The sequence below is a fragment of the Lactuca serriola genome, chromosome 4, assembly GCF_051521515.1.
Source record: "Lactuca serriola cultivar US96UC23 chromosome 4, Lser_US96UC23_V15, whole genome shotgun sequence".
Classification (NCBI taxonomy): domain Eukaryota; kingdom Viridiplantae; phylum Streptophyta; class Magnoliopsida; order Asterales; family Asteraceae; genus Lactuca; species Lactuca serriola.
Window position 1 is genome coordinate 25,024,009 of NC_136411.1, and position 23,567 is coordinate 25,047,575.

A 23,567-nucleotide genomic window follows, 5' to 3' on the forward strand; every position below is an offset into this window, starting at 1 on the left:
GACTCTATTCTGCACTGATGCATTCCGAAATAATTCTATGCATTCCAGACTTGACTTGTTCTACAGATTCTGGACAAGATCTTCATATTCCAAAGTCATTACCAACTATTTTAGAATTAGTTTTTTTTTTTAAATTTGTTGTTCTAGTTCACACATATACTCACATATAATCCTACAATAGCCTAAAAACTACTATAATTTGAAGGAAAACGATTAATACCTATGTAACCACACCAAATCAAAAAAGAAAAAAACGAAAATATCGAGACACCCAAAAAAAAAACTAAATCGCTTTATTGCTAGAGGAAGACATTGTTTGAGTTTGATGTTGTCTGAAATGTTGTCTGGAATGAATGCAAGTTCGAAATGAAGTCCGAAATAGAAGTGGGGTTCAAAATGTTATTTATAGGAGAACCATATTACCCTGTCGGATCACTATACACGTTTATCCATTTCGAAATACGGATTCGAACATTCCAAACCAAATTGTAATTTTTCAAAAATACATTTTTATGGTTATTTAAAAAAAACAACTAAACAGTGGCTAGATTACTAGTTTCCTTATAAATCTTATAAATTAGTAATTATATCTATACAATAACCAAGGGTTCTTATCTAGATTTGGAAGTGTTAAATTGCAATAACACCAAAGTGCAAGGATCTTTCGGCAACTAAGCCTTGTTATAGGAATAATTAATGGGGATCCCTATATAAGAAATGATTAAATAAAAATAAAATCCAACGGCTGGCAGAAAATAGTACGTGTAGATCAACGGCCCATATTAAGACTCATATTTGAAATTCAGTCGCCTCTAATTTCACCTCACACCAAAAATGCGCACAAAACTCATAATGCGTACATTAGCACTGGGAACCTGCCACCTCGAACGTTAAATCGCACCCTCCACCCCTCTTGACTCCTCATATATGAACGTTTCGCGGCGATTTCACATAAACACAAGAGGAGAACCAGGGAAAACCCTCCTGATAATCTGTCACGAATTTTGATTAAAGGGAGATTCAGAGAGGTTTTGATGGTATTTTCCGGCAGGAGAAGAGGCGGCGGAGAAAGAGAAGCGGTGGAGGAAGAAGAGATGGAGAGATTGAAGCGGCTGCACAATTTTGATTTGCCGTGTTTGAAGTGGGGGAATCAGAAGCTTCTTCGGTGTATGAAGGTGGATTCAAAGGGCGACGTGTCGGCCGTCGATCGCAAACAATCGTCGGAGAGTGGCGGCGGCGGTGGTTGTGATGGGGGAAAGGGCACCGTGATTGGAACACGGCGGAGGGAGATGGAGTTTGAGAGAAGATTTAGATCAAGTGATGATCGCAAGGTGGAGAGTTATTATAAGTTTTCTTCGTCGGAGAAATTGAAGGCGCGAGCCGGAGACGGTGAGATCGAGGCGACTAGAGAGAAGCTGATGTTCGATTTCCAGACGGAGGTCGGGAAGATGAAGGATGCGATTCTAAGAGAAACTCTTGTCGATCCGCCGCCGCCGCCGGCGACAACAACAACGACTGCAACGACATCTACTTCTCCGGCGGAGAGGCCGTGGAATTTGAGGACTAGACGAGCTGCGTGCAAAGCTCCTTCCCCTTCGAATCGAGTCAACGGCAATGGTGATATTGTGAAACCTAATGTATCTCCGGTGAGAAACGAAGGCAACAAATCTCCGAGACCCCGACCTGTCGGTGGCGTCGCTACAGCCACCGTAACTACCAGTGGCGAGAAGAGAGACAGACCCAAATTCTCAATTCCACTTTCTCGCCGCGAATTGGAAGATGATTTCACGGCTATGGCCGGCCGGCGACTTCCACGTAAGCCGAAGAAACGACCAAGGATTATTCAAAAGCAATTGGATGTAAGTCAAATTTCATAACCAATTTAACTCCTTCACTTTCTTCAAACTACAAATCCTTAAGATCACGATCAAATTCATCACTGTTGCATTGATTTCTCCGATGCAGACCCTGTTTCCCGGATTGTGGCTGACGGAAATCACCGCCGACCTATACAGAGTTCCCGATGATACCGAAACCGCAAAGGTAATCATCCGATCAACAATTCAGCAATCTTGTTATCTAATTGATCTACCCATAGATTCCAAACTCCAGTTTTTCTTATCATCTTCTTACTTTCTGTTGAATTTTTGCAGAGGTAGTATTAGAGACACGCCTAAGGATGATGCTGATAACAATGGTGAAGTATAATCATTAATAACTGGAATACTTGCTGTTTGATTTCTTCAAAACGGGGGTTTGATTTCCAAATGTTGAAATTCCCTGATTAGATCTTGAATTAAGCTTAGCTTTTTTCATTTGGGTTCTGCTAATTTTGCTTCTTATAGTCAATATGTGTTCATATATAAGTTTCTTTTTTTGACAGTTCTTGGTTATAGAAATGAATAAAGTGTGAAAGCTTCTTTGAATTTTGCCATTGTTGATCATTCTTTTTATTAATTAGCTTTGTAGATCAAGAGCAGCGTATGCATGAAGAACCAAAGTTATGCTAAATGGTAACATTTTGATCATTTTTGTATTTTCTTCATATCTTCATAATTTTGGTTTCTTTCTTCTTATGGGCTTCATGAAGTGCTTTCTATGTTTGGGTGATACCCTTTTAGTAATTTGTACTCTATGTAACGAAACTTGTACATTAATCTCGAATTTTTGACGTTTTCATTAATCTGGTTTCACAACCAGTTTTTGAAAACGAGGAAATTGCAACAAAATAACAACATATTTATGTTTTTCTATCACTATATTTTATTTTATTCATAACTTAAACCCAATAAAGTTTTTCTACAATTTATCATAACTTAATGCCTATAAAAGTACATTGCTATTTGATGCAACGGAAATCTATAGAAAAATCCCAAATTTTTGGAAAAAGTTTCAATAAAGTCCTAAAAGTTTTTTTTAATAGAAGAGTTTCGATTATTTATCATTTTGCCTTAATTAACGAAAAAGTCTTTTTTTTATATATTTAAACAATGACAGATTATATGATTTTTTTAAAATAATTGGATTTTTCTGTTAAAAAAAATTTATGACTTTTTTGAAAAGATTTGCCTTGCAATTTGCTAACCCTCGAGTTTGGACATCTTTATGGATGCAAAATTTATAGAAACGATGTAATGTATTATGCCATTATGGATATGACGTTGATTTGGAGAAATGTGGTCGAAATTGGGTTTGATTAGAAGTATTTTCTTAGTTCTAAGGCTACTTTAGCACTAATCATAGTTTTATGGGGGCAATAGAGCATTAAATTTGAAACATAAAAGTGGTAAAGTGTAAATAGGGGTGGGGGGTGTTTGTTGACACCAATAGAAGCAACTGACAAGACAAGAGTATGGTGACGAGGTAGGATGGCCATGACGTGTAACCTACGCTTTAGGCTTTTGTTTATTTGCAAAAAATACGAATAGAATTTTATATTTGACATTTTTCGCCAATGTGATTTATGTGAGTTAATATTTTAACAAAATACTATTTGATAGTTTGGTTTTCTATTTTGGGTCCACCAAAAGGTAGTTTTGTTACATTTGTAATCATCGACTTTTGGATAATGGGTGGTCGGAGTGGCTCGGGAGGAGGTGGATTGCAGGGGGCAGAGCTCTAACATTTGATTTTGGGCTTAAAATTTAAAATGTATAAAAATTGGTGAACAGAAGAGCTATAACTAAAATTTTATATTTTTAAGTTTAATATATATAAAATTAAAGTAAATGATTTATTTCTAACAAAAAAACCAGAGGGGGGGGGGGGGGGGGGGGTCATCGACTTTTGGATAATGGGTGGTCGGAGTGGCTCGGGAGGAGGTGGGTTGCAGTGGGCAGAGCTCTAACATTTGATTTTGGGCTTAAAATTTAAAATGTATAAAAATTGGTGAACAGAAGAGCTATAACTAAAATTTTATATTTTTAAGTTTAATATATATAAAATTAAAGTAAATGATTTATTTCTAACAAAAAAACCAGAGGGGGGGGGGGGGGGTCATCGACTTTTGGATAATGGGTGGTCGGAGTGGCTCGGGAGGAGGTGGGTTGCAGGGGGCAGAGCTCTAACATTTGATTTTGGGCTTAAAATTTAAAATGTATAAAAATTGGTGAACAGAAGAGCTATAACTAAAATTTTATATTTTTAAGTTTAATATATATAAAATTAAAGTAAATGATTTATTTCTAACAAAAAAACCAGAGGGGGGGGGGGGTCATCGACTTTTGGATAATGGGTGGTCGGAGTGGCTCGGGAGGAGGTGGGTTGCAGGGGGCAGAGCTCTAACATTTGATTTTGGGCTTAAAATTTAAAATGTATAAAAATTGGTGAACAGAAGAGCTATAACTAAAATTTTATATTTTTAAGTTTAATATATATAAAATTAAAGTAAATGATTTATTTCTAACAAAAAAACCAGAGAGGGGGGGGGGGGGTCATCGACTTTTGGATAATGGGTGGTCGGAGTGGCTCGGGAGGAGGTGGGTTGCAGGGGGCAGAGCTCTAACATTTGATTTTGGGCTTAAAATTTAAAATGTATAAAAATTGGTGAACAGAAGAGCTATAACTAAAATTTTATATTTTTAAGTTTAATATATATAAAATTAAAGTAAATGATTTATTTCTAACAAAAAAACCAGAGGGGGGGGGGGGGGGGTCATCGACTTTTGGATAATGGGTGGTCGGAGTGGCTCGGGAGGAGGTGGGTTGCAGGGGGCAGAGCTCTAACATTTGATTTTGGGCTTAAAATTTAAAATGTATAAAAATTGGTGAACAGAAGAGCTATAACTAAAATTTTATATTTTTAAGTTTAATATATATAAAATTAAAGTAAATGATTTATTTCTAACAAAAAAACCAGAGGGGGGGGGGGGGGTGCATCGACTTTTGGATAATGGGTGGTCGGAGTGGCTCGGGAGGAGGTGGGTTGCAGGGGGCAGAGCTCTAACATTTGATTTTGGGCTTAAAATTTAAAATGTATAAAAATTGGTGAACAGAAGAACTATAACTAAAATTTTATATTTTTAAGTTTAATATATATAAAATTAAAGTAAATGATTTATTTCTAACAAAAAAACCAGAGGGGGGGGGGGGGTCATCGACTTTTGGATAATGGGTGGTCGGAGTGGCTCGGGAGGAGGTGGGTTGCAGGGGGCAGAGCTCTAACATTTGATTTTGGGCTTAAAATTTAAAATGTATAAAAATTGGTGAATAGAAGAGCTATAACTAAAATTTTATATTTTTAAGTTTAATATATATAAAATTAAAGTAAATGATTTATTTCCAACAAAAAAACCAGAGGGGGGCGGGGGGGAGCCAGATTCTTAGGATATGGGAGGGCTTACATCATAATAATTGATTAAATTAATTTTTATATCATAAGAGTTCATAAAATTCAAAAAATTCAAAAAAAAATCGAAAAGGAAAAAATATCATCTAAATAGAAATTAAATCGGTTTTCAGTATTATCACTAACCGAATGCAATTATAGGTCATACAAAAAGAATTTATGATTTTTTTTTATGTATGATTTACCTTATTATTATAATAAACCAAACCATAAACATAAACTATTAATTACAAGTCACAGGAAGTAAAATATATAATAAAAGTAAAAATGTACCATTTAGAATTAAGATCTTGTTGATATAATAGTTTAGCCAAAACAAATTCTTTAACTAAAATATTATACAGGAATAAAATAGCTATTGACAATCAAAAATATTATGCAGGAATAAAATAGTAAGTGACAATGTGATGTTAAATAGGGTATACAATCATTAGCCAATTAAAATAAAAGAAAAATAGTAAGTGACAATTTGATGTAAATAGGATATACAATCATTAGCCAATTAAAATAAAAGAAATAAGGCGAAGTCAAAAAGATTTAAGGTGACGTGGGCTTTACTTTTGGTCAAAATTCCCATACCCTCATTGTATGTATATATAACAATTGGAAGGTGCCCAATGAACTTGGCTAAAAGTTTACTGATTCCCTTATTTTAATTTTTAGTATTATATTGGTGAACTTTGGAAGAGATTAGGAGGCCTCTGAGCATCCGACAGCCTCCCTACTGCCTCCGCCTCTGGAGGTGGGGGCACAACCCCCTTGCCCCTATAAAACTTTGCCCTTTGTGGGTTGGCTCGTGATACAGGTGGGATCATTGGAGGGATTACATTGTTTTCGGACTCGTTGAGTTTTTGGCTTTCAAAACAGACTGAGGAATTTGTGATTCCTCTAACTGTTCAAATTATTTTGTTTTATATATTTTTTTAAAATTTTATTTTCTATTATAGATATATTTTCTATCATTTTAAATCCACATATTTCTTTCTTTCTGTCAATCTTATTCTTATATATTTTTTGTACCTTTTTTCCTTTAAACTTCATTTTATTTTTTATTTTTTTTCATTCAAATTAAAATTTGAAAATAAATAGGGGTGAAAAAAGGTTGGGTTGAATCATAAACAGATTGATCATTTTAATTAAATGAGTTGAAAATATCTATCAAACTCAACCTGATTAAGTAATGGTTTGAAAATTCTAAACCCAACCAAACCTTTTAAATAAATTGGTTGAAATCGGGTTAGCATGTTTATTGTTTTCTCAACCCAACCTATTTATTAAACATGTTAGATCCGTTTCAATTTTCAACAAAAAAAAAAAAAACTTTAAAAGTTCAACTAATCCATTAAATAGAATTACATACAATTTAAAATGTATAATAATTGTTCAAGTTTGAAAAATATACAATAATAACTTTACATGTCTATAACACAAACACAAATAAGTGCTTACAAACATAAAACATTATAAATATTTAATTTTTAAATTCTACGCAACTTGACTATCACTTTTACCAACTCGAATTCTAGCAAGAGTTACTAACTTTTGATTCCTGATAAATAAAAGATAATCAAAACTCATGGTTCCTGATAAATAAAAAATAATCAAAAATATAATGATCAATTAAATAATAATACTAAATAAATAGAAAATTAAAAAATATTTAAAGATTTTAAACGGGTTGGCGGGTTGTAAACGGGTTAGGAATTTCAACCGTAACCCAAACCATTTAATTAAACGGGTTAGACGAGTTGACCCATTTAATTAAATATGTTCAAATTTTCAACTCAATCTGCTATTTATTAGGTTAGGTTCAGGTTGGGTTGGCGGGTTCGAGTTGGGATTGTCACCCCATAAAAATAGATGTCATTTTTAGGCCAGCTGTATTTGTAGAATGGCCCAAAATACGCACAGCTTAAGATCCACTTGTGGATATAAAACAAACATCTCAAGGTTAAAATTCCCATTTTAATATATAAATACAAGGTGTACTTTTATATCAACATGAAGGTAATATTTGTATTTACTAAGAACTAGTAGGAGCATAGTGATACTCATAATCTTGTATGAATGAGTCATACTTAATCATGAGAAATTATATTCTGACCATGCCAGGTTTTTTCAACTTGACTCGTAATGTGTTTCTAAGATGAAAGACTTTGGAATGATAAGATACGTTCTTGGAATGTAAAATCTATAAAGATAGATAAAAATAAATGTTAAAGTTAAAAATGTTTATGCATATATTGACAATGTCTTGAAAGAGATCAAGATAGAAGATTCCTTTAAAGGATTCTTGACATTGTCACATGACACCATTTTGAGCTAGCATCAAAAGGACCTAGCACATAAGTTTAAGCTAGATAAAATAATTTATATTCAGTTTGCTTGGCAAATGAACTCATCATTTATGTCATATTATACACGAGACAAGGTGTATGATAATAAGTTTAGAACAATATCTTTATGTAAAGAGCTACATAATATGTTAACTTCAATATATATATATATATATATATATATATATATATATATATATATATATATATATATGAATTATGATTGGATTATGACTTCATTATGGAATGAAGAGTAAGTTTTGTAGGAATGAGGTCCAAGCAAAACATAATTGCACTATCTACTAAATAAGAATACACTGCTACTTTATAAGTTGAAATTAAATATGATCGGATGAACAAGATCCCTGAAAAACTAGGTTTAGTTCTTCATTTCATGGATAACCTCGAAATATTTTATGACTTCAAGAGTATACTTAACCAAGCTAAGAGACTCTATGTCACATCATAAGATATTTAACTATACTTAGAATATAGTCAAATATGGAGATGATAGTATTCGTAGAATTCACACAAATTAAATCTAGTCGAGCCCATTAATGAAGCCGTATTTTTAACCTAAGTATGAGTGGTCATACTTCTGTCATAGGACTTCATTATTCTAGAAATGGGATTTTGATTTAAATTTAGTATTTGGATATTGGAACATTAAGACAACAACTACTATATTGTTTTGATATATTGATATATAATCATCACATCAATACTTGTTGTGTTTTATAATAACATGTTAAATCAATAAATAATCTTATTATTCTAAAAGTTCATAGTTGGTTATAATTGTGAGAGTAATTATGAAGTAAGACTAATATCATTGGATTAGTTGACTCTCACCAGATGAAAGTACGCAAGTGGTTGTAACCAAGTTTCATAGGTATTTGTAATAGAACTGATACTGGACGGACCCGAATCAAGATCTCCCATGGATCACTTTTATGAGTGACACTTGATTAAAATATACTATCTTTGTATCCTTAACAAATGATGATCCTTTATAACGTCCCAAAAGTCATATTAAAAATTTTCATTTTCAAAACCATTTTTGTAATCCATAAGTCATACAAAACATTGTTTCCAAAAAACATAGTCATCAAATTAGAGTATCCAAAAACATCTCTCAATATAATATCCAAGGATGATGTGCACAATCATGCCTTCGCCTTGCCCCAATCATATGATGTACCTGAAACCATGAAATCAAACCGTAAGCCAAAGCTTAGTGAGTTCCCTCAAAATACCCCACACAACAATACATATACAATGCATGCACACAAGGACTACATCACAAGGTTGGGCTGCCACTTGAGCCTTTAGCTATAAGTTTGACCGCTTCTTTGGGCCTATAGTATCAACTGGACCGCCTGAGTATCTTGGCCTTCAACACAAAGCTGGACCGCCTCAACCCAACCACAATATGTCGACATATGCACATAAACAAATAACCAACTGACAGAGGTAATCATATAGATCTACCAATCTAACAGATCAATATGACCTAAAAACATCCTATACACAAGGATACATAACACAATCTAGTGGGTCGGCATTGGTGCCTTCAACCCATGATTATAGTGAGAAACTCACCCCAAGGTCCAAAAGATAGTTAAGTTGATCACTACTCCAAATACCTGCTCTACAAGTCACATGTACAACAAATAAGGACCAAGCCTCAATCTACTACTCGAAATACCCTAAATTATCTAAAGTCAAACTTGGTCAAAGTCAACAGTCAAAAGTCAAAAGTCAACATTTAGCTAGATTATGCCATGCGTAATAGCTCTACGCCCTGCGTAGAATCCAAGGGGGGGGGGGGAACTGGGAAAATGAGGCTACACACAACGTAGCCAAAATGCCTCGCGTAATAAGCTGAATCCCAACTTAATCATTAAGCTCTTAATACAAAAAGTTAAACCGCCAAACTTCCAGATCTACACTAGATGGACATCTTAATGGATAAAGTATCTAACTTTATCGATTTGTATGGATATCAAGGGTATAAACACATAATTAAGTCCAAAAGGCCATTTAAAGCTCAAAAACACATGTATGGATGGATGAGAGTGACCAAGCTCTCACCTTTATGGCTTAGTAACCCTAAAAACATTTGGAAATGACTCTTTAATGGTAGTATCTCTTACTCATAAACACCATGGTTATGGGGACAAAAGCATGAAATCAAGGTGGAGATTTTATACCTCTTGGAGATGGATTAGGGAAATGAATATCTAGATCCAATGTTGATTCAAACTTCTAAGCAACTTCACTACCTTCTTCTTTCTTCAAAAAGCACACAAAAACACTCTTAAGCTCATAAATGGAGCAAAAGGGAATTAGGGTTTCAAAGGGAACGTTTGGGAGGATGGAAGTTGATGATGGAAATGTCTCAAGGGTATTAGAGCCTTTAAATAGGGCTCAAAATGGCGAAATTAAGGTTTGGTTACGGGCCGCTATGTGCTATGCAGCTTGATCTATACAGGGCATATATCATTTAATCCCCACTTTTAGATTCCTCCTACGCGATGCACATGAGACTATCCTACGTCCTATGTAGGAGCCAACTTCACAAACGCAAGGACTTATTATAAATATATATGAATTTTACCTAAGGAAACCGAGTGTTACAAATCTCCCCCACTTGAACTAGACTTCGTCCTCGAAATCCTCAGCTGCAAATAACTTCGGGTAATGCTCACATATCTCTAACTCGGGCTCCCATGTACACTCGGAACCCTTCCTATGATACCACTGAACCTTGACCAAAGGTACGACCTTGTTGTGCAAGGCATTCGTCTTCCTATCCAGGATAGTCACTGGTCTCTCTATATAATTCAGGCGCTCATTGATCTAAATGTCATCTAAAGGAACCGCCACTGAATCGTCAACCACATACTTTTGATGCTGAAAAACATGAAAGGTGTTTTCAATATGACTAAGCTCTTCAGGCAGATCCATTCGGTAGGCCACTTTGCCTACTCTGGCCAGTAGCTCCTGAAGATGCTTTGTATACTGCTATGTGGTCTTGGAGTAGACCAGAATATCATGAATGAATACAATAAATTATCGGTTGAGCATTGGCCCGCATACCCAGTTCATCAAATACATGAATGTTTTCAGTGCATTGGTGAGCCCAAACGACATCACCATGAACTCGTAATAACCATAACGGATCAAGAACACTGTCTTTTCCACATCCTCCTCTCTGACTCTCATATGGTGGTAACCTGAACTAAGATCAATCTTGGAGAACCAAGATACACCCTGCAATTGATCAAAACAATCATCAATCCTAGGGAGTGGGTAAGGATTCTTTACCGTCAACTTGTTTAACAATCTATAATCTATGCACATACGATAAGACCCATCATTCTTCTTCACAAATAGAATCGGTGCTCCCCAGAGTGAATTGCTCAGTCTGATAAATTGTTTGACCAACAGCTCCTGAAGCTATGAGGACAAATCCTCCATTTCTGGTGGTGAGTCGATATGACGCCTTAGTAATCGGGGCCGCACCAGGAATCAGATCGATCCTGAACTCCACCCACCTCACGGGAGGCACACTGGGTAAATCTTACGGAAATACATCTAGAAACTCTCTGACTACAGGCACATTTGAGATCAAAACTGTAACATTCGAGACTTAGTGGTATGTTCCTTTTTAACGCTTAATGTGAATTCTTCTCATTTTAGTCCCTAGCTGATTACGCTAGGCGTACTGTCTCATTAGTTGGTCGCGGAGGCGGCTATGTACATTGGGCATATGTGGGAGTACGCGAGGCGTACGCTAATTAGCGACAAAACCCTAATTTTTAGGGTTTGTTCCCTATTTAAACAACTTATGTTGCCTTGGTGGTATCTTTTGGTCAGCCTCCACTCCCCTAAACCCTAAGAACAAAACCCTAAGTGCTATTTGTGAGTTTTGAGCTTGGAAGTGAGTTTTGGTGATCTGAAGGAAGAACGATTGGAGGTTGCTTTGGTATGGCTTGAGCTTGTAGATCCAGAACCATCATCAACTTTGCAAGCTATTTGAGGTATAAAGCTCTCAACTTGATGTTTTTTTGCTAGATCTAGTTTAGGGCCTTGTTTATGCATTTTTGGGTCCTTTACACTTTGTTTGGGAGTATGGGCTACCCCAGCAAATTGGGATGATAGATCTAGGCTTTTCTGAGGTCCATTGTTCATAAAAATGATAACTTTTTGGGTTTTGTTCAACCATGCAAGGTTGATGTTTCTCCTTATGGAGTTAAGATGCTAGAATTGGACCTTAGGGTATTTTTAGCTATTCAAAGGCTTAAAATCTTCGGCTTTATGGGTTAGGACCTTAACATGATGTTATTTTGTGGATTGGAGGATAAGTTTTGAAATTGTTAAGTCGTTTGGCCAAGGGTGTGGGATCAGGCCAGTACGCGGGGCGTACTCCTTGGTATGCTGAGCGTACTGGGTGCAGGGATGTTTTTGGATTGATCGTGTACGCAGGGCATACGAGCCTGGTATGCCGAGCTTACGCTAGTCTGTGGGCCGAATGAATTTTGGGCTTGAGTTATTTGGGTTATGTTTTGATTGGGCTTGGCCCCTTAACTCCCATGGATCATTTATAGACTTTAGGCTATTGTTGGATATTGGGCCTTCTTAAATTCTTCCATATTGGACTTTGGGTGCCATTTAGGAATTTGGGCTTTTAGGAGCAATTGGGTTGGGCCAAGTAGGAAAAAGGGTAAATTGGTTTTTTACCCTGGATGTTGGACAAGTGAACTAGATTTTTGCTTATGGGTTATGACCGAGTTATTAATTGGGTATTATTGATGATGCTAGCGCGGGGATTTGTCTGAATCAATAGTCCGAGCTTTTATCTGAGATATTCAACAGCTTGAGGTGAGTTTCCTCATTGTGTCCGGCGGGTCGAAGGCACCAATGTCGGCCCATGGTTTATTATGATTAGGATGCTAGTTGTCTGTGTGACTCTGTATTTATGATATCTGCTATGTATACCGAGCAGGACCCGATGCTAGGTGGGGCTTGATGACTATCTTGTAAGCTATTTATCTTTGTGATTCTTGCATGCGTTTATGTATTTGTATGTATGTCGGGCGGGGCCCATTATGTGTTTGATATGTATGGTATGTGGTATTTTGGGGAACTCACTAAGCTTCATGCTTACGGTTTTCAGTTTATGTTTTAGGTACTTATGGATCGAAAGGGAAGAGCTCGGGGTGATCGCATCACACACACCATGATTGTTCCGCATTTTGTTTGACACTGATGTATTTGGATGTTTGATTACATTTTGATTCTATTATGGTTCCGTGAACATGTTTTTGAATATGGTTTTATTAAACTAAAAATAAAATTTTTAGTATTAAATTTTTGGGACGTTACAAAAACTCTCCTCTCATCTCGAGTATCGACCACGTAAGCAAGATAACCCAAACACCCATGTTGAAGATGCTGCCAAGCCCTGGAAGCTAAAGAAAAGGTTGAACTAACCTTGGTACCTTCACCATGGATAATTAATTCTCCCCCACTTGGGGTTTGAATTACCACTAGTTGTCTTTCATAGTCGATCATGGCTCCAAACCCGATCAACCATTCCATCCCTACAATCACACACACACACACACACATCCCCCGTAGGGATGGGAATCAAGTCAATCGGGTAAGATACCCCGAATATCTCCAAAGTACAATCCCAAAAAACACTCGAAACAGAAACCCCGTGTTTGTGGCGATGGAAACTCACAACGGACACTCCAACTCCCCAAGATTCATGCCAAAATCTCTACTGGAGGATTGAGACACAAAAGACCGACTCGCACCCGAGTCAAAAATCGCAAGAGCAGGCAGAGAATTCACTAAGAAGGTACTAGTAACGATATCTGACGCCGTCCTGGCCTCCTACGAGGTGAGATGAAATACATGATCATTGGCCTTTAGGGCCTTGACCCTCCCCTGGCATCCACCTATGATCCGAGGAGTGTTCGGGGTCAGTGCTTGAATTGGTCTGGCAGTGCGCAATTGAAAGTTGACCTTCACATGGCCAACCTGATGACAGTGGTAACAAATCCAAGTACTTGGCGGTAGGGCCTGCTAATGATAATCCCTCGCATAATGACCCTCTTTGCCACATTTGTGGCACCCAACAGTTGATCGACATGCGTCCTCATGCATCTTTCCACACTTGCCATAGGTGTGGCCCCTCTGACCTCCAGATCATGAATCAGCAGCCTTGAACCGCTTCGTTGCTGGCTTTGACTAAGTTGGAGTCTGCCTCTTCTCTCTCGTATGGGTCTCAATCTCAATCTCCATCCTCCGAGCAAAAGACTGCAACGCTGAGAGAGAACTATACCGTTGGGTCGACACAAACTTGTGGATCTCCGTCATGAGCATGCTCAAGTAGCAGGACATCTGAACCTACTCTGAAGCATCCTACTCGGGGCAGAAAAGAGCTCTCTCAGTAAACATCTTAGTGATCTCCGTCACCGACTCTGTCATCTGCTTCAACAGCATATACTCTTGGGATAACCTCTCCTTCTCGGCCAATGGAACATACTCAACACGGAACATATCAAGGAACTACTCCCAAGTCACTACGACCCTCTCCGTAGAAGAATAAGCACCGGTCACCAGATGCCACCAATCCTTCGCGCCCAATCGAAGAAGGTTCAAGGAAAACTTGATCTTCAAGTCCTCTGGGCACGAGCATGTGAATAAATAAACATCCACATCAAATATCCACCTCATTGCCACGATCTGGTCTTTGACCACGCCGAACTTTGGTGGCTTCGTGACTTCCTTGATACACGTACGGGTCATGTGCTTCCAGTAGTATGGGCCTATACCACCTTCCATACCTACCCGTATCTCTCTCAAGGATCGTTACGGACCACCTAACCACAAGGCCCAAAAACAAGGATACGCATACATCCTATACTTATTTTCTTGAGAGTGGCTAATCATTCCTCAAGTTGGCCCTCTACAAACCATAATCACTCATGAAACTTCATCTAACCCTGTAGCCGCTCGTGTATGCTAAATCATACATAACATTGGATTTGATAGATAGTCGAAAACTTGATTCTACCCTAACCCACAACCAAACAAGGAACATGAAATAGGGCTAAATTAAGCATTCTCATGCTATAAAATCTTAGTTATTTACAAATATGATGCACACAATAAGCAACCATAGTAATAATGTCAGTTCCACATAGGATATCAAGAAATTCTCATAGGCGATCAGGCATCATACATCAAATAATTCTATCATGCAATTCCTGAAGATCCCTAGCCTACATATAGCATGCAATTTTATCATATCATCAATACACGTACGGGTCATGTGCTTCCAGTAGTATGGGCCTATACCACCTTCCATACCTACCCGTATCTCTCTCAAGGATCGTTACGGACCACCTAACCACAAGGCCCAAAAACAAGGATACGCATACATCCTATACTTATTTTCTTGAGAGTGGCTAATCATTCCTCAAGTTGGCCCTCTACAAACCATAATCACTCATGAAACTTCATCTAACCCTGTAGCCGCTCGTGTATGCTAAATCATACATAACATTGGATTTGATAGATAGTCGAAAACTTGATTCTACCCTAACCCACAACCAAACAAGGAACATGAAATAGGGCTAAATTAAGCATTCTCATGCTATAAAATCTTAGTTATTTACAAATATGATGCACACAATAAGCAACCATAGTAATAATGTCAGTTCCACATAGGATATCAAGAAATTCTCATAGGCGATCAGGCATCATACATCAAATAATTCTATCATGCAATTCCTGAAGATCCCTAGCCTACATACTAGCATGCAATTTTATCATATCATCAATACATATAACAAGTGTGGGTATCTTGGGGAATACTTTCCTAGCTCTGGTTGATTCTACACATCGCATCCTCTTCGTTGATCATTTTAGAGTTAGTTTTGAAAAATATTTTATAGAAATTAGTTCGAGTCTAGAATCACACAAGTATTCATCCAATTCTCTCAAACTAGGGCTCGGATACCAACTTGTAATTTCCCAAAAATCATAGCAAAGTATTTCATTTTCAAAACCATTTTGTAATCTATAAGTCATACAAAACATTGTTTCCAAAAACATGTTCATCAAATTAGAGTATCCAAAAACATCTCTCAATATAATATCCAAGGATGATGTGCATAACCATACCTTCACCTTGCCCCGGTCATCTGATATACTTGAAACCATGAAATCAAACTGTAAGCCAAAGCTTAGCAAGCTCCCTCAAAATACCACACACAACAATACATATACAATGCATGCACACAAGGCCTGCAACACAAGGCAGGACTGCCACTTGAACCATCAACTATAAGCTAGACTGATCCCTTGGGCCTAGAGTATCAATTGGACCTCCCGGGTATCATGACCTTTAGCACAAAGTAGGACCGCTTAAACCCAACCACAATATGTCGATATATGCACATAAACAAATAACCAACTGGCATAGGTAATCATATAGATCCACCAATCAATCAGATCACTACAACATATCAACATCCTATTCACAAAGATACATAACACAATCTAGGGGCTGACATTTTGCCTTCGACCCACGAGTATAGTGATAAACTCACCCCAACCTCCAAAAGATATCAGAACTTATCAGTGCTCCAAATACCAGCTCTATAGGTTACATATTTAACGTCCCAAAAATCCAAGGAAAAATTTTCATTTTTAAAACATTAAACTGTACAAACCATCCGTTTCAAAACCAATCAAAATGGATATATTGCTTAAATATCATAGTAAAATCATAAACATTCACGCGAAAATAAACTTTGGGGGATGTTGTGCAGTCACGATGGGCCCTTCCTTTTCGAATTGGAACTACCTAAAACCATAACCATAAAACTGTAAGCACAAAGCTTAGTGAGTTCCCTAGAATACCACATACCATACATACAAAACAGTTCAAAACTAAACTAGGTCTATTTTACCCCCATCGATCTCTTTCAATCGGTATTAGGTCTACTTCACCCCCTACCGCTAAGCATTCAATCATATCAACAAGAGTCACAAAGATAATAAGCACATACACGCATAATTGTAAGTGTCACAATGACCATTATTATCATACAAACATAATACAATGGGCCGACATTGATGCCTTCAACCCATGAGTAAAGTGAAAAGACTCACCTCAATCTAGAGATATCGAATCAAACACGTTTCTACCATGGGGCTTCTCACACTGAACACATCCAAATTATCCTTAATCAATAATTAAGGCATTTTCCCATAATCCAAGGTCCAATTCATATTCGATCATACGAATGGGTAAAAGATCATTTTACCTTCCCCATATTTGAACCAACAACTCATGGCCCAAATCCCAAAATACTCAAGGCCCAAAAATGGCCCATTATGGCACCTTGGTGCGTACGCTCCGTGTACCACCTGTAACGCCTGTGTTTCCGGGCTTGCCACTTTTAGCAATGTAATGGTCTAGGTTAACCTTTGTAACTCGTTTTGAAATAATAAAAGTGTATTATTTGAGTATTATGTGTTTTGTGCTTAATTGCTTAATTATGTGGTTTGACTAATTAAGAATAAAAATAAGCGTCAAAATTTAAGTGTAAAATAAACTTAATATCTTTGGTTAATGTTGTACTAATTGAAACGAGGTTTCCGAATATATATAGAACGCCCAAATCTGACTTCGTATGAGGAAGTTATGATTTATCGAAGTTCCGGCTTAGCGATATACAGCCTGTTTTACTCGATTTGAGATCGAGCGGTTGTTAGCCGAAGCAATCTAAATGAGAATCGAAGATCTCATTGTTGGTATTGAAGCGATGAAAAGTTAGGCGAGAACGGACGTCAAACGAAGAAGTTATGAATTTATAACGAAAGTTTTTCTGTCGCGGCCTATTAAAAATAAATAATAAAAATAAAGTCGAAATTAGCCGACGGAGTCTAAACGAAAGTCGTAGAGCATGGTCTCACCTTTCCGTGGATATAAAGAACATCGAAAACGGAGTTCGTATGAAGAAGTTATGAATTTCCGAAGTTTATAAATCATTTTGTATTTAAATTTAAATCAAAATTCGGAAGCATTATCCGAAGGAGTCACCGATCTGATCCGAGGTACGCCCCGCGTACTCGAGTATGCCTTGCGTACTCCGAGGGATGTCGACACTCGCACTCGAGCACTTCGGATACGTAAGCAATGACGTTTTGGGCAGTACGCCCCGCGTAACGCAGTACGCCCCGCGTACTCCGAGGCTCCAGCCTCCTATAAATAGGATGCGAGGGTTCCGGGTATTTTTGCCAATTCCCTCTCATTTTCGTGTCGAAGCTCTGCATTTTTACCCCCGAAGCCACCCCGAAGCCCCGGTATCATACTCTAGTCCCGAAGCAAGTCCCGAGATCCCGAAGATCCCAAGAAGTGCGGTTCCCGAGTCGAAGCTCTGCCCGCGAGAAGTTCGATTTTTGTGAAGATCTTCCAGATCTGCTGTGGATTACTACTTCTATAAGCTGTAGTGCTGTCCGATCATCTTCTGATCAAGTGAGTGTATACTAACTTTCATAAGCACGATAATAATACAAGTTTGGTCCGAGTGTATTAAGTGTATTGTTGTTTATAAGTGTGAGTGTGTAGTTATTTTCTTTCTAATACAATAATACGAAGTATTTTATATAAAAATACGTGCTATGTGTATATATTTGGTTGTGTTATGTGTGAATGTGTATTCATTCTCTTCTATCTTATAGATCTGATCATTTCTCTATGAGATATGTGTTATGTGTGTGTGTGCCTCATCTGTTATGTGATATATGTGTTGATTAAAGCATGCTATACAGGTTTTTAAACTATGTATACAAATGTATATTTTTATCTACTAATATGTTGGGTAGAACATGGGTAGACAGTTGGTGTGTAATAAACAGATGAGAGGCCTCGTTGTTGTTTGATTGAGTCATCTAGCGGAGTTTAGATGACGACCACTGGCTATTCTAGACAGTCTTGTGGAAACATTAGCAGGTTCGCCACCTGTAGGTGTTAATGAACTTGGGTGTTCATTCGCTGTACTCCATCCCCCTCATGGTTGCCTTATTTGACTTATATTGCTGAGGTACCCCCGAAGCATGTGTTGTCGCCCCGATGAAATATTCTTAGACTAGGTCCCTTATGTTAGTTGTTTTAGGGACATTAAAGTGAGAATAACGGGAATGGGTAATTGGGTTATTGTTGGTTGGTGAAAATTAAATATGATATTTATTGTGGGTTGAAAACCCTATATGCTCACCAGGCTCCCAAGCCTGACCCACTCAGTTTTAAATTGTATTACAGGAAGTGGCGGAAGGGCATGAGATGGATGATCCATCAAGTTGTTTTGTTTACAAGTCTGCATATGTTTATATTTGTTATATGACTTGTAATGTATTCGTTTATGCTTATTGGTCTGTATCGGAACATGACACCCCGAGTTTTGATTATAATGAAAATACATTTCTTTTATGAAATGCTTCGGTAAACATTGTTTTATCATGTTTTGTTTTTGGGAACAAATTCCGCAACTCTTTCAAATCAAAAGGATTTACTCTGAAAATATTTAAAAGCATAAATGAAAATCGGTCTTTTCTGGCCGAGATTTTGGGGATGTCACACCACCCCAATACGCCCGACGTACGGTGCTGAAGCCCAAAAACTCTATTTTAGCTTTTAATGACTTAAGACAAAACGTCTAACTTCCAGATCTGATTCTTTTGGGACGTCCTAAGTAAAAACGTTCTTGAATTTATGACTTTTCATGGCTTTAATGGTGTCCAAACCAAAGCCCTAAATCTATAACTTCATCAAAAGGCCACTAGCTCATGCATGGAAGAATTATAGCCATGAAGATTCGATTTTTATGCTACATGAACCTCAGATCTAACAAGAAATGACACCCTTAAGCTCTGGAGTAGATTATACTCTTAAGAACCAAAACCATGGGATCAAAACATGGAAAATTAACCCAAAACTAGATCTACAAAAAGAACCATTAAGATTGAAGCTTTATACCTCAAGAAGAAAGATCAAGGTGAACAAGGTCTGGATCTTCAAGCTCCAATGCAACTAACACTTCTCCAATGAGATCCTTCTTCTACAAGATGTACCAAGAACACTCCAAAGTACTCACAAACTCAAGGATCTCACAAATGGGGCTAGGGTTTTGAAATTAGTGTTAGAGAGGATGGAGGCTAAAGGTAATATGGGTTTGGAATAAGTTAAGGTCTTTAAATAGGATCCAATACCCAAATATTAGGGTTTGAGTCTGGGTTGCTTACACCCAACGTACCAGGTTGAACCTCAGCGATCCATACAACCAAGTACGCCTAACGTACATACCTTGTACACCCAACATACTAGCCAACCCCTTACTCATTTAAACTTTCGAAGGCCATAACTTTTTCGTCCCAACTCCGATTTCAGCATTGTTAATATGCTCGGAAAAGGTAATAAGAAAATCAAAAGTCTCATCAAATCTCCTTTGAATTAAAACCATCCAAACTTGATGTAACGAACCAAAAATCAAGGGTAAAAAATTCATTTTCAATACAGTCATAACACAAATATTTTTAAATCCAAACATTCCGAAAGCATGATAAATTAAAAACATTCATCAGAGTTCGTCCCAAGATGATATATTGCGGAAACACTGGTGTGTGCGCTGCGATCAAGCAGGTCCCTTCCTTTCCAAATCAACGATACCTAAAACGATAAACAAAACTATAAGCACGAAGCTTAGTGAGTTCCCCAAAGCATACCCACACAATCCACATAATCACATAATCCTTATTAGCTATAAAGCTACATAAACTACATAAGCTACATAAGCCACACATACAAACATATAAGGATGTCGTGGGCTCCTCCCAAGGTCATACTCCAGGATGCCATTGGCTCCCCCACATGGTCTTACACCTAAGTGCCATGGGCTTCCCCATGGTCTTTTATTGGAAAGCCATGGGCTCCCCCACATGGTCTGACATCCGAGTGCCATGGGCTCCCCCTATGGTCTTTACCTGGAATGCCATGGGATCCCCCACATGGTATTATAACCAAGTGTCATGGGCACCCCCATGGTCTTTAACTGGAATGCCATGGGCTCCCCTACATGGTCTTATAACTAAGTGCCACAGGCTCCCCCATGGTCTTCCATGAAAGTATCACAACGACAACTAGCATATCACATAACATATAACCAACTAGTATACCACATATCACTACATCAACTTTTTGGAATAGTGTCTAAGCCCGTAACTATATTTGGTTTGTACTTGACCCGGTTGTGCATGGTCCTTTTGGGTTGCCTTCTCCAAAGCAACTTAACAAGGTAATTTAAGGAGAAAGAGAGAATATTATGATTTATTAATATATTATAAGAATAATGTATTAAAGGAGAAATCATATTTATTTAATTAGTATTGGTCATAAGTTAATTAGGAATTAATTTGGTGACCAAAAGAGATTAATTGAATAAAGGGGTATAAACTGTCAAATGTTTGATAGTTGAGTTTTGGGTTAAGGAAACCTAATGGACTTAAGGGGGAACGAAATTATGATGGGTATCCATCATATTTTCGTCCAAGGCCTTATTCCAGAAGGTTCCTTGGGCTTCTTGGTGGCTAAGCTGTCCATTAGGGTTTAGACTGAAACCCTAGTAGCCTGTAACTATAAATAAGACCCCTAGGGCATTGAATTCGGCTACCACTTGATTCTAAGAGAACCCTAGGCCGATTTCTAGCTTTTCTCAGCCTCTCTCATATTACCTGCTTGCTTGTGGGGTTTGTGAACCATTAGAGGAGTTGCATTTGTGACTCTAAGCTCAAGAGAAGAAGAGAAGAAGATATAAGCCAACATTTGAAGAGGTAAACATCTAGATCTGATTCTATATGTTGGCTTTTGTTATTTGTATGCTAGATTAGGGTTTGCAAGTCTTGGAATCAAAGCATGTTCAATAGAGAAACCTAGATCCAAGCATTAGGGTTTGTATGAGCACATAGGAATGTTCTTATGCATAAAACTCGTCAGTGGTATCAGAGCCTTGATTGGTTTCAGTTGTATGTGATGCTTAACTGTTTTGTTTGCTAAAAATCGAGTTTTCTGCCTCTGCCCGACTCAAATCGGCAAGTCAGTATCTGGACTCGGCGAGTTGGTCCCTACTCGGCGAGTTCAGTGCTGACTCGGCGAGTTCGAGAGTCAGACAGAGGGTATTTCGGGATTTAGCTGTTGTTTTGACTTGGATTTAATGCCTAATTTGTTTTTTGAAGTTAAAATCCGATTTTTATCTTGAATTAATGATTATCCTTGCCAAAACAATAGATAATTTCAAATCTTTTGAATATTGGTTATTTATATGATAAATATGGATTATTTTAAATTATTTGGTAATTATCTAATGACTAGAATAAGATTAGGTCAAATATAGATAATTATGAAATTAATTGTTTAATTGAATTATTTGTTATTTGATCGCTTATGTTTTGAAATTTTCAAAACTTGCCCTCAGGTTTTGAAATTTGAATTTTGTGATTAAAAGTTTAATTTTGGATGGTTTAAATTTCAAACCCTTAGAATTTTACAAGTTTAAAATTCAACCCTATACTATTATATATAATTACAAGCTTAATTAATATATATATATATATATATATATATATATATATATATATATGTATATATATATATATATATATATATATATATATATATATATATGTATAACTTAAAATGCTAGTCTTACCGCTAGTAGGCCTCATTCATGAATCCAGTTTATAAGGTAGGTATAAGGTTGCTGCCTATAAAATGGTGCTTAATGGGTGTACACTCACACTTACCGCTTGCTTGACTGGTGGAGGGTCGTTAGACGAACGGGTAGGATAAGGCAACCCTCTCCTCATTAAAAGTATAATGTAAGATACAAAGTAACTATATGTTTTTCAAATTCCCAATCTTAGTTACTTTAGGGTAAAATGTGAAAAATGATGCTAATCCATGGAATTACACTTCGTACCCTTGTCAAATGTTGATGGAGCGCGTGTGGTTAACCGACACATCAATTTGGGGATGATATTAGTAGCGAAGGGTGACTCGATGTTTGTCATAGATCAATAGAGCGTGTGTGGTTTACCGACACATTGATTAGGTGATAGAGACATTGGGTGCACCATGTTGATTCGCATGGTTATTCACAATTTGTTTGCGATCCTCGGTATCCCAGTCGCAAATTTGAAATGCATATCGAGATTTAAACATGCCATTGAAGAGTTCAATGAATCTCAAAGATATAGGAGTTTTCAATACATTTAAAACCTAAATTGCCTTTTCGTTTTCATGGTGAGAATTAGTGAATCATCATTCACTTACCTTCAACTTATTTACTTTTAGAGTACGACATCCCTTTCTAAGTTGTAAATAATGTTGTTGGATCCTAGCCCTAATTTATCATTTGGGTGTTTAATTAGGGATTCATTTCTAACCAAACTTTGTTCCTTTTCTTTTTCAGATGTTTGCAAACAACAACAACAACACTTCTGGGTCATTATCGTTGATGAACTTGTGTCAGAAAGTGACATTTGATGGTTCAAACTTCAACGAGTGGATGAGATATATTCGCATGATCACACGCTACGAGGACAAAGAATATGTCCTCGATGAAAAGCTTGAGAAGATCATCCCAGATGTTGCTACTCCTGAAGAGTTGGCCGCCTTTGAGGCCCATGAGCTTGATGCTACGAAAGTTCAATGCATCATGCTGGCCACCATGAACCTCGAACTCCAAAAGTCCTATGAGGACATGTATCCATATGAAATGCATCAGGATTTGCTGGACAGG

General features: G+C 37.3%; 1 protein-coding gene across 1 annotated transcript; it reads left to right on the forward strand.

Annotated features, from left to right (window-relative positions):
• The first annotated feature begins 862 nt into the window (after positions 1 to 862).
• LOC145101219 (uncharacterized) lies at positions 863 to 2,426 on the forward strand. Its single transcript, XM_079038403.1, has 3 exons — positions 863 to 1,859; positions 1,966 to 2,043; positions 2,154 to 2,426. Exons 1-3 carry the CDS (start codon positions 1,035 to 1,037, stop codon positions 2,157 to 2,159), a joined length of 909 nt encoding a protein of 302 aa, XP_078894529.1. The 5' UTR covers positions 863 to 1,034; the 3' UTR covers positions 2,160 to 2,426.
• The last annotated feature ends 21,141 nt before the right edge of the window (positions 2,427 to 23,567 follow it).

Coding starts and splice junctions, on each gene's coding strand:
- LOC145101219 (XM_079038403.1), top strand. CDS start 1,035: ATGGTATTTTCCGGCAGGAGAAGAGGCGGCGGAGAAAGAGAAGCGGTG. Junction 1,860..1,965: donor TTATTCAAAAGCAATTGGAT/GTAAGTCAAATT, acceptor TCTCCGATGCAG/ACCCTGTTTCCCGGATTGTG.